This window comes from Anguilla rostrata, chromosome 5 (genome assembly GCF_018555375.3).
Source record: "Anguilla rostrata isolate EN2019 chromosome 5, ASM1855537v3, whole genome shotgun sequence".
Classification (NCBI taxonomy): domain Eukaryota; kingdom Metazoa; phylum Chordata; class Actinopteri; order Anguilliformes; family Anguillidae; genus Anguilla; species Anguilla rostrata.
In genome coordinates, this window is record NC_057937.1 from 36,138,552 (window position 1) to 36,150,938 (window position 12,387).

Sequence of the window (12,387 nt, forward strand, 5' to 3'; positions counted from 1 at the left end):
CCATGCGTGCGAAATGAAGTGGAGAAATATGCGTCCGGTGCTGACGACCGGCCGGGGGGGGTCCGGCGGCAACAATCCGCGCTTATTGCAGCCTTAGCAAAAGCAGCGTGAGCGAGCCCAGCGTGAAGGAAATGACAGCAGTCAGCATTACTCCCATACATCATAGCTGAGGCCCCGGTGTCAGCGTGCAACATTAAAGAGCAGGGGGGGGGTAGTCCCACCGGCTAATTAAATGTGAGCCTCTGCTCCAGCCCCCACATCCCTCACTCCGAACATTCGTTTCACCCCGACGCAATTTACAAAATCCTCTAATGCATTTATTGTCCACTGCGCAGCCCACCAGACTCATTGTACACCCTTAGTCCAGTGAAGTCCAGTGGCAGTCATTGAACTCTAATAGGCAGGGGTCTAAGGTCAGAGGTGAGAGGTCGAGGGCTTTCCAGAAAGGTCTCCTCAGGGTGGAGAGGAGGATGCTAGTGACGGTACATAAGATAATAGGACGTGTGTAGACACAAGTACAGAGGTGACTCGAAGTCTCATTCTTTTCATCCAAACCTGGGCCTATTGCTCAACTTTGTCGTATCTATTCCAATATACCTTGCTGTAAATCTCCTAGGATGAAGAGTACCCGATGAATGATATGCAGAGGTGGGAAGTCAAGGGGGTCAGAAAGTCCGGCCATGAGTTTCTTCCTTCCGTGAACTCACCTAGCTGATTTCACTAATTACGTCTACTTCCTGGCTAAAAAAAATGTGCTAATTAGCAAATCCATGTGATTGGAACAAAATACAGGATATGAACTCAACTTTCTGGACCTGGATTTTCCATCTCTGACAACAACAACTAGACCATGGATACGCAAATCTGGACCTCAAATCCAAATCCGGTACTGGTTTTCTTTTCCCCCAGGTAATTAACTGAACAATTAGTGCTACTGATTGGCCAGACTGTATTCACACCTGACTCCCAGGTAAAGGGAGGGTGGAAAACCAGTTCTTGGACCTCGATGGCTATGATTTGAGTAACAGGAACCTAAACAATATTATGATTAACTTACCGATACCTACCAGCATGCTACCAAATAAGGTATCAATATAACAATTTATGTAACGACAGTTTTTACACAATATGAAAATAAAGCCTCCAAAGACAAAGACATCAGTGAGGGGAAGGGGAGGTCATTCTGGGGCCTACTTACTGGCAGCCTGCACCCGGGCCTTGCGGCTCACCACCAGGCCGAAGGAGTTCTGGGCCACGCACTCGTAGTCCCCCTCGTCCGAGGAGCCGTCGGGCTTGGTCTGCTGGAAGCGGCCGATCAGCAGCGAGCCGTTGGCGAACGTGGCGTGGTTGCGGCCCTCCGACAGGAGGAGGCCGTTCCGCCTCCACTGCGTGGTGATGGGCGGGACGCCGTTCACCTGGCAGTGCAGCATGAGGGGCTGCTCCTGCACGGCGATGATGTCACTGGGCTCCAGGGTGAAGGACAGCTCGGCCCCAGAGGTCACACCTGCAGACACATTCACACCAGAACGCTATTGGTCACCGTGTCCGTCATAAGAGATGGATGGCAAACAGCCACGCATACACAGTAAACCATCCAGTATTAAACTCTAACCAGTACACAAGTCCAATTGGGACCATACGTACTCTTTAAGAGTCCATTTAACACTGAACATTTTACTGTGTATAGGTGAAGAGTGCTGGCACTCATCGCAGAAAAGGGACAAATTTGTTTGGCTCACAAACCAGGAAAATAAACATGTGGCATGCTCTGACGAAGGAGTCTATCCCTGAAACACATTAGCATCCTTATGGGTCAATAAATATTTTTAAAGATTGTTGCTGTCCAAACCTTTTTTTTTTGCTACAATTTTACTGTGTATACTTTTACTTCAATACACCTCAGCATAGGCCCAACAGAGTCTGCTGGTTTCAACCAGTTCAAATCCAACAAACTAGCTGCTTTAATTTATCCATTAAGTAAGTACTCTTTGAAAGTAATAATGAAACCCAGCTGATTCTATAATTCTCCAAGAGCCAGCAAAGAACAGCAGAAGTCACCTGTTGGCTACCTTTAACAGTGCTAATAATGATTTTTTTTTTTCCAGTTTAGCGCACACAAATATTTCTACTTTTTCAACAAAACCAACAAAACCATTTCATGTAGCTCAGATGAAAAACATGAAACAAAAGTTCACAGGACGGTCAAAAGAAAAAGCTGGACATGATATTGATTTGACTTAAGGCAAAACCAAAAAGGCAGTTCAGGCTCGAAAAACAGAGCGACACCTGCTCGCCGCTGTTTTCACCCTCCCGGCGTTTCCACGTCCACGGTTGCTAGGTGCCTGGCGCCATGGCAACAAAATTAGCTATTTATCGGTTGACTTAATTATCTCGAATTTTAATCAAATTGGTCAGGGCCCATGATTGCTCCCATGGGCTGCTCACTTTCACATTCAGATCAGCAACTTTCCCCTACACCGCTAAGGCGAGCACTGCATATTTCTCAGACTCACAAGGGCCCGCTCCAATCACACATCGCAAGGGAAGAGGTCAATGCTAAGCACCAGGAGTATTTGATTATGCAATCACCGCCCCTTCTTGCCTTCACCTTGAAGTCCTCGTGTTCTTCAGCTGATAAAAAACAGAATTCACCTTGTGCTCACGGACTCTCCAGGCCTGACACAGGGGCTCTGAAAACATAACTTCAGAGGCCTGGCATTGAAAACGGAGCACGCAGATTAACTCGCGAGAAAGGCCGGCGCTAATTTCTTAAAACCGCGTTCCTTTGTGGACCGCTTTTTTTTTTTTGAAGGCTGAAAGAGGGCAAAGATTAACATTCACATCTGCTGCACTGAGCTCTCCAGCGAGACCGTTTGCCTTCTACCTGTTTTTCGAACCTTTTGCTTGAAAGTAGTGGAACGCAATCTGGGACATTGACTAGCCTGCCGAACAACACGCAATCTTCCGCAGTACCTGCAGTTGACGCATTTACTTCATCAGTAATCGAAAATGGAAAAAATAAGTCAGAAGACCTCGTAAAAGTTTGACAAGGAGGCTAAAAAGAAATTGTGCTCAACATTACTTTAGAGTAGCGTTCAGCACTATCAGTATCGCATGGAAAATAAGTAGGCTAAATTGTGAGGAAGGGGAAAAAAATATGCAAAGGCTGTCAGGTGAATAAGCTGACCCCTGTTGCTCTCTGTGACAAAAAGAGATTTAGACTCTCCGGTACCCCCAATCCCCATCCACCCGCGTCCGGGTGTCAGGTTTCAGCTACTGATGGACAGAGGACTGTATGGCCTCGGAAACTATCTGGACCTGATGGGGTGAGGAAAGGGGGCGGGGCCAGGGCCGGGGTCAGTAAACAGAGGAGCTTATGGGAGAAGATTCCCTCCAGGGTCATTGCTGACATTCCAGCCCAGAAATACCGCGCTGTAGGTGGAATTCAGGAATGCGCCGATGACGGTCCGTCACCGAACATCACATACCAAAAACAAAACAAACACTTTACCAGCCGCCGGAATTCCATCATCTCTCTCTCCCGATTTCTCTCTTAGTCTCTCTCTCACCTCTCTCTCTTTCTCCCCCCTCTCTCTCTCATTCCCTATGTCTCCAAAACCAGGTGAACAAGGAAAGAGTTATTTTACCCATGTGACCTGAGTGCAACTCCCTGGAACAGGAACTAAAAAGGTGGAAACAAGTGAAATGGCTGGCCCTTCGTGACTCGTTTCATGGTCGACCCACACTGACCGGAGGAACCCCCCACCGACAAAGAGCCGGAACTCAACTCCGCGCAGTCAATGCGACCGCCAGCTCGCAAAATAGCCCACAGAGGGCTCGAGGGCCCGGCCTATGTTTGGAGGAAAACAAAAAAAGGAAGTCCGCATAAAAAACAGCACTTGTGGAGCGCTAAGTGATTTCAGACACAACTGAGCATTATGGGCTACGCAAACGCTCCACAGCAGCCTTGCTACCACACAACACTGCTTCCTCTGTTTGAACCCCGTGTATCTGAAGCTCGGCTTAAAAAAAAAAACTGCTACAGGCCATTAATAGCAACCATCAGGCGCGAGGGCAAATCAGAACAGGGCACAATGTATCCAAAGTTCTGTGTGTACATGAATTCAATACAGTATGGACAAAGTCACTCTTAAGTGATTACATAACACTAGTGATAACATGTAACACCTATGTACGTGATGTTAAATTCTCGCAATTACACTGAGTGCAACGGAGTCTACGCAGTAACTACCGTGTAACATACCTTATATTTACATAGTAAGTTTTGCCGATGCCCATACATTGCTACAGAAATGTGAAGCATGGTCGATCCAAGAAAATGATTTTTATATTACAGTAATTTCATATGAATGTGCCTAAAGGCCTAAAGCGTGCTTTTGATTGGACCGAGTGGCTGAGGTCGGCTGGGCATGCTCAGTATGAAAAATGTATGGACTGCAGATTGAGTCCAGTCCTAAAGTTCACACAGCGGATGTCACCTATACCTCTGTCTCTCTTTGGCCCAAAGCTAAGTCCATCAACATGATCAGGTCTCTGGATAATTCTTTTAAAATGTACAAGATGTCACCAGCGAGACACAAGAGCAATGGGGGGGAGTTGACAGGATGACAGACACTATTCCCAGAGCATCAGCTGCAGCCTTAGATGTGTTTGCAGTATGGGACAGGGTGAGAGGACCCGTGAAAGGGACAGAAGCACAGCTGCACCCATCCCAAATTGGCTGTTTCAATTTTGAAGAGGAGGACTGCGACAGACACCACAAATCAGGGTTAAAGTGAGAGAGAGAGAGAGAGAGAGAGAAAGGCTCTGTCCAGAGCTTACCACCTTTGAATTGTCATGTCATGGCTATTTGAATTCGAATTTGAATTAGTAATTACCTCAGGGTTCGGGCGACTTCAGTGGGAGTGTAAGGTGAACGAGAGGAGCTCTTTCAGAAGTAAAATGCTGCTTCTGTGCAACTACACGGTACAGCTGAAATCCCATCAAGTCCGGAACATCTACTGGCCGAGCACAAGGTGCAGAATAACTCACAAAGCTACGGGACTAGCCACTACCCGGCTACAAGAAGCGCCCTTACAAACGAGAGCAACACCTTGGCTTTTCAAGTCAGGAGTGACACTTGTATTCGCGTGTTTATTTACGCTGAAGCTAATCCATTTTAGGCTTTGGGGATGACGCAAGGCTCGAGCACTTAAAAGTTAAAACTCGTACGCCGCTCGCGGGATTTACAGCATCTTATAAAGCGCACAGACAGCGTAAATAAAGGAACGAACCTCGAGCGGCTTGACAGTCTATGGCGATCGCGGGTTTTGTGCGAACATCGGACATCAAGCCGGTGATGAGACAGAAACCTCCACGCCCGCTCGGTTTACACGCCTGGCTCTGAATCTCCTTTATCCCCTCGCCACATCCCCGGCGGAAGCCTAATAAACACGCCTGTCCGGCCGCATCTTGATTTAAATTCATTTTTATAAGCCGCTACAGTGCGTCTGCTTGCTGCTGTCGACTTAATAGGCTTCTCGCTGTCTCGTGTCATGGCTAGAGTAGAATGGCAGTAAATTCCTTTTCCGTAAGCACAGCTCACTTCCGCGTGCTTATAAGATCCCCTCACTCATGAATGTATTCATACCCGTCTGATCCGTTTGAGCGGTTCAGCCTTACTGTAAGGGAAACACTTTTAGGGAGGAATTTCTGATAACGGCCAACGGTGAACAGTCAAGCCCACCCACCTCTGATTTCTCGCTCCTCAGTCAATCAGTTTCATTTCATCTCTGGGCATACGTGATGAAATTTGTACACAATACTGCACAGGTTTTTACATGTACCCCCGCCACGGATTGCCCTTGTCAACAATGCTTGGCTTTTTTATTCCAGATACTCCTGAGTGTTTTTCACTCTGACCGAGTCCCCATTATACCGTCATCACATGTTGGTTACCCTAAAGACTGCCTTTCCTCTGCACCCATCTTTAGTGTGGGAATCAGAGGTACCCAGAATCATCCACACCTTTCAGTGGATTACTATGGTATTTAAGAATTATGAACTATCGGGAGATTCAGCACCTGGGCCCTAGGTCTCATCCTTTTTTTTTTGGTTCATAGACCTGAATATGCATTAGCAAAATTTCAAACAGCTTCAATCCAACACCAACATCCAACAATTTCACATAAGAGCGATAGCAACAGCTTAAAAAGTGAGATAATACTCTCAAATGCAAATGAGTCTTAAGGCCCAACAAGCTTTTTGAATTGGATGGATGTAAACTGAATCTGAGGACCAGAGCCGGTTGGTGGCATAAATGCTCTATGTGGTCGTTTAGGTCCACAACCTTCCACAAACTCCCCTCAGTTCATTCTCGTCCAGGGCCGGCTCTGCCGAAGGCACCCAAGTTGGAGCTTCAGTCTCGTCTCACTGCGTGACATATGGACGGCAACTACATGACAATCTCAGAATTAGATGTGGCAACAGCTTTGCAACAATGTCGTGCGGTTTACAGTCTTGCTAATCTTGCTAAGGCAAACGGTTTTGACAAACACTATACACATTGTAACAATATGCGGAGTCGTCAAAGTGCACAGAAAAAAAAACGGTAACTTTGTCACATAAAAACTGAAATGAAGGCCTCTGTAAACAACTTTGTTTCTTACAAGTTTTTCAGTGCTGACATTTCAGTCGGTACACCTTCATCAGAGTATCTAACACAAAAAATTAGAATACGATCATTAAATCAGGGATGCTACTTGAGGCCAAAATGATGAAACGTTTTTATTTGAAAAATAAAATATATGAAATAAATTAGATGTAAAACATATTTTGGTATGCACATGAAAATCGAAGTTAAATCCCATTTCAAATCTAGGTATGCTACTATCCATGTATGTTTACATATGTTTTGCCTTGAGGCATTGTATCCAACATCAACAAATCATGTTACTGTGGTTACAACCTAAATTCAAGAATGTGTACAGTACTGTCAGCAGCAGACTCTGGAATGAACTGTATTCCAGTGCAAAAAAACACAGATTTAAGTAATGACTCACATTTAATCCAACAAAATGTATATCTGTCAGATTAATTTAGGCTATCGCTGTCTTTTAAGTTTTCCCTTCATTTCAGTGATTGCAGAACTTCATAATGAATATGGTAACACTCTCTTGGAATTCGAAAATTTCAGCTTAAGGCCAAATGCCCACTGCAATGACAACCAGAGATGATGTTGTTTCAAAGGCCTAATAAGTTAATTTGGTAGGATAAAAAAATCAATTTCCAGTTGAAAACTATGTAATCAAACAGGCTCATCAAGCCTGGTCCTCGAGCTGACCCAACTTGAAGCTAAACCTCCATTTACATCTGCACTTCATATTCATTTTCCATAAGAAAAAAATCAGTAGAGGAGGCACGTTAGGGTACATTAACCCCCCCTCGTCATTTAACAAAAGGGGTGTAATTCATAGCGCACTTTTGAGTCTAAGCAGCTGTTTTAACGTGTCTCTCATCCTCTCTCAGTGGTCCTCCTGTTAGGGATCTATCCAAAGGAAGCTTTGAATTACACTCATAAATAGCAAAACCCAGCCTTTTTTGCAAGGTTTATAAAAAAAGTAAACCATTTGAAACAAGTGAGGTATGTATGCTTTTCCGTTTAAAACATAAATCCTCTGAATCCCCTCACAACATTGAACTTGTAGTGGGAGATTTTCTCATCGCACAAATCCATCTGTAAAAGGCCATTAGTGATTGACATAGACTCCAATCATTTTTTTAAAGGACAGGATGACAATTCTCGTGCTGTCAATTATGGAAATGTGGCAATAATCGTGGCGAATAAATTCTGTATCCAAATCCCAAACGTGATTACACAGGATACCGACCGTTGTTACGGGACTCAAAATCCCGGAGAGTAAATCATTTTCTAGCTTCGTTTGCGGTTAGAAGCAGGTTCTCGCGTTAAGAGACAAAACTGTCAATCATTCAGAACAAAGGACATGGGAAAATTAAAAAAAGAAGGGGTCTGTCTTGGCGTTTAATCTTTACACACATTCTCACCGGCAGACAGAAAGCTCTGTCTTTTTCTCTCTTGAGTATAATACAAAATCAGATACACAAAGAGCCAGCCTCCACACTGTCTTTGATAGTTAATGCATGCGTGTATTGAAATGGCCCGCCTGACATCTGAATAGCAAGACATTTAAAAACAAATATAGATAAACACAGGTAGAGGCTTTATGCAAGTTGTTGTTGTTCTTGTTATTATTATTATTATTATTATTATTATTATTATTATTATTATTAGCCTACTTATGACGACTGGTGTTTTCTAGGACAGAAAGTAAACATCCCATTATCAAGTGAACATGCAGTATCCTATAAGCCAAGAATAGGCTATATGGAAATAAAATAATACTCAATATTTACTGCAAACAAAGTGCTGTTAATTATATATCATATCAAGTACAGTTTCTCTCGTAGTTGTTTTAGAATACAATAATCGTAACAAATGATAGTCATTAAACATAGCCTAAGGGAGGGAAAGCAGTAAATTTAGGTAACAGTCCATGAAGTAAGCAGTGAATATTAACCGACCGAGACTGACGAGCAACTACAGGCAAAAAAATGACATACTAACATATTGTACATGCAATTTCACTATATTTTCTCAGTAGGAACATACAATAGCATTTTCGATTTAACCGTGAATACCGGCAACACAATCTGTAATCTAGAGTAGGCTACAGTTATCAACGGAAGGCGGTCATTGAAAGATACTGTTGTAAAGTCAATAAATTGTTTTTGTTTTCACTATTGTCTTTCCGATTCTATCTCTCTATACGGCGAATTTACAAACTTAAGTTGATCACTCAATATTCCATAAAAAAGCATATTTTTGCATTGGTATTGGTGACTATTACAATGCTGTATATAGACAAATGACAGGCCATCAAGCTTTCAGTCATAAATGGCTAGCCTAATGATTATTCATGTTTATTAAATCATTCACCGTACCGTAAAGAAAGTTAGCTTTAAAAAGTGCATGTGGACCATGGACTCTGCATTTATGTAATGCAATATTAAAATAGCACACTACTTTATCACTTCAAAAGCGGATTAAAAGCCTATATAAGATGCTTGATAGAACATTTATTTACTTTTGCCTGTTTGACCGAAACCTACGAGGTTCTCACCTAAATTGATACAACAGCATAAAATAAACACACATTAAACGCGCATACCACTACACGTGGCTACTGAACAATAACACAAGCAGAGTAGATTCCGGACCTATGAATGTTAACAAGATGCAATCTACCCTTTCATTCACATATAGCAACACATAACGTATCGCACAGTATGAACGAGGTCAGCAACTTAATGATCATTCATGCATAGCCTTTAATCTTAAACAGATCAAAAACAAAAAAAAAAAAACAAACAAAAAAAAAAGATCTCTGCTGCAAGTACACGTATTGTACAGTAGGCTGAACCAGCACGTAAGACTACATTTCAAAATAACAGCACTTAATAAACATTGCTGTGCAAATAACAGTTTCATCCATCCCTGTCATATCAGTTTCTGCGCTGTCAAGTTTTCGGTCAGTCGAGATGGCCGGTAAGATGTGTACCAGTTACCCACTGCCGCAACACCAGATATTCGATACGAGAGCATATACGGCACAGTCCCAGAAAGGTGTAACCCAAGTCTCAAGTGCAGTATTAATGATATCAATAATTACTCACCGACTAAAGCGTTCAGGAGTAATCCAAGTAAGCATGAAAGTAAGCAGCACCTTCTGGTAGCCATTTAAGCACTTAGAAAATACTATGAGGCTTGGAAAAAACAAAGCGAGACGAAAGAAAGCAGTTAACTAGCTCTTCATGTTCCGAGCTACAACAATTGGAGGCTCGCGGGGGTCGAACATGCTTGCGCCATTTTGCACATCTATCAGGAATCTGTCAGCATCTCGCGCCCTCACTCGGTCTCTCTCTCTCTCTCTCTCTCGCTCTCTCTCTCTCTCTCTCTCTCTCCCTCTCTCTCTCTCTCTCTCTCTCTCTCTCCTCTCTTCTCAAATATATGTTGCTGTAGCTATTGCTGCCTTTTCTACAACCATTCAGATCCCTCTATACCCCCCCCCCCCAGTATCACCTACAGCTCCTTATCCCTCGCATTATCACCATCAACTACCTCTTTCGCCTTATTTTTTTTTAAGATGCTGCACTTAGGAAACAAAAGGTCTGGGCACTTCTAAGACAAGTGCAGGGTAGTTCTGATATTTCCAACCTTTGGTTTGAAATAGCCTATTGATAACATTCCTGATTTAAATGTGATGAATTCAAGTGTCACAAGTAATTAATGAGAACAGTTTTAATAATAATAATAATAATAATAATAATAATAATTATTATTATTATTATTATTATTATTTGTATTAGGATTTTGGTCACGATTTTAAGATAGTTATGCCACTATATATATATATATATATATATATATGTGTGTGTGTGTGTGTGTGTGTACATAGGCCTATACACTTTACCTATTCCTAACCATAACTTCGTTACGAAAACGTAGACTCAACAGTAAAGGGCGTTAGGTTCGTTTAGGTTCAATTAGGTTCTGCTGGATTACAATAAAAATAACGTGCATTGAAATAAATGGTTTGAACTTGAGTGACTATTAAAAAATGAAGTGAAAAACGATAGAACAGCGACATCTATTGCCGATAGCTGGTATTTTACAACATAAACGGAGCTGATAACACAAAAGTAAGCCGAAAATCTTACTCTTCTGTTATTATTATTAGGTTATATAAAGGTACCACTTTACCACTTTTTCAAAATATTTTCACAACTGTTTTACACGGATACGTTCTGCCAATACTTGCTATTCAGTTTGTGACTTTAAAATTAGAAGGCATAGTTTTTAATTGTGATGGTGAACCGCCTATATTTAAATGGTAACTTTAAATTGTATGTTAATCAATCAGTCTCTATGTTGCCTTTCAGCATCAGTTCACTTCAGTTCTTTATTATAATCCCCATGGGACAATTTGGTGGCAGAATATATCCATGACACATAACATACAGACAACACAAAGACACACACACACACACGCACAAAACATCTCTACAGAGATAAAAAATTGTACAAGTTGCCCAAAGGTCTGAAATATTTCTGTTTATTAATGTGTTTGTTGTTGGAATAAACAAGTGTTTGTATCGAGATTTGGTAAACAAGTGCAGTTCTTGAGGACGGACGCAAGTTTTGGTGCCAAGTTTTTAGGTGGCAATATAACAAGCAAATAAGTTTAATTGCCTATGTAACTTCAACCGTTGGACCATTCAGGCTGAAATTTGGTATCCTACATATCTGTGCAAAGATCAAAAGTTATCTTAAAAAACATAGCAGCCATCAGCCAATCAGATATCAGCATCCATTTGAGCGGCTTAGCAATGGCTGATCATCATGAAACTTGGTATGTTGAAGTCTTGACTTGGTACTACCATGTAAAATTTGGGATCAGTTGGCCATTAATGGGCGCTGTGGCAAATTAGATTTTTCACCATTTAGAATTTTTGACAAAGCGGATTTTTGCAAGCTAGGTCCCATGTCGTTTAAGTTTCAAAACAGTATGACCTTCATATGCGAATCGATTGTTCTGACATGGCCATTTTCACTAAAGCAGCCGTAACTGGTGAATGCTTTGTCTCCTCCCAGGTGACCGTGCTCGGAACGTAACGGATGCCCAAACCTCCTCAACAGACTCCTTTCAATGCCGAGGACCAGTGGCTCTACTTTGAGGCCCTCCCAGATGGCTGAGCTCCTCACCCTATCAAAGAGAGTAAAAGCCCCGCAGAGGCTGGTCTTTGGTTCAGCTCCTTCTTCGCCGCCACCGTCTGACACAATGCCTGCATTACTGCGGCCGCTTCACCTAGACGGCGGTCGGTCTTACAATCCCTTTTTACCCAAACTCGTGAATCAGACCCCAAGATACTTCAACTCCTCCTCCTGGGGCAGTTGCTTCCCCTTCACTCTGAAGGGGACGTGGCATTTTTTTTTTTCCGGGAGAGGACAACGGCCACAGACTTGGGAGGCGCTGATCCTCATCCCGACCGGATCACGCTCAGCTGCACATTGTTCCAGCGCGCGTCGAAGGTCACAGTACGATGAGGCCAAAGAGGACAACATCATCCGCAAACAGCAGAGATGCCACTCCTATATGCCCAAACTGAAAGTAAAAATTTTTTTTTTAAGTTTTGACAAACTGGATCCTGGTCTAATGCATTTCTTTTGCACTGGAAGCAAAAGCCTATAGGCCGGAACACATACTTCATACAAAAGATTGGGGGGAAAAAAAAGGAGACAGGCATGGC

The 12,387-nt window shown here is 42.7% G+C and overlaps 1 protein-coding gene across 1 annotated transcript; it reads right to left on the reverse strand.

Annotated features, from left to right (window-relative positions):
• Window positions 1-1,174: 1,174 nt before the first annotated feature.
• Window positions 1,175-10,020, reverse strand: LOC135255173 (immunoglobulin superfamily DCC subclass member 3-like). The gene is made up of 2 exons (XM_064336001.1): window positions 9,754-10,020; window positions 1,175-1,504 (listed from the first exon to the last, which is right to left on the reverse strand). The coding sequence occupies exons 1-2, from the start codon at window positions 9,815-9,817 to the stop codon at window positions 1,191-1,193; spliced, it is 378 nt and encodes a 125-aa protein (XP_064192071.1). The 5' UTR covers window positions 9,818-10,020; the 3' UTR covers window positions 1,175-1,190.
• Between the last annotated feature and the right edge of the window lie 2,367 nt (window positions 10,021-12,387).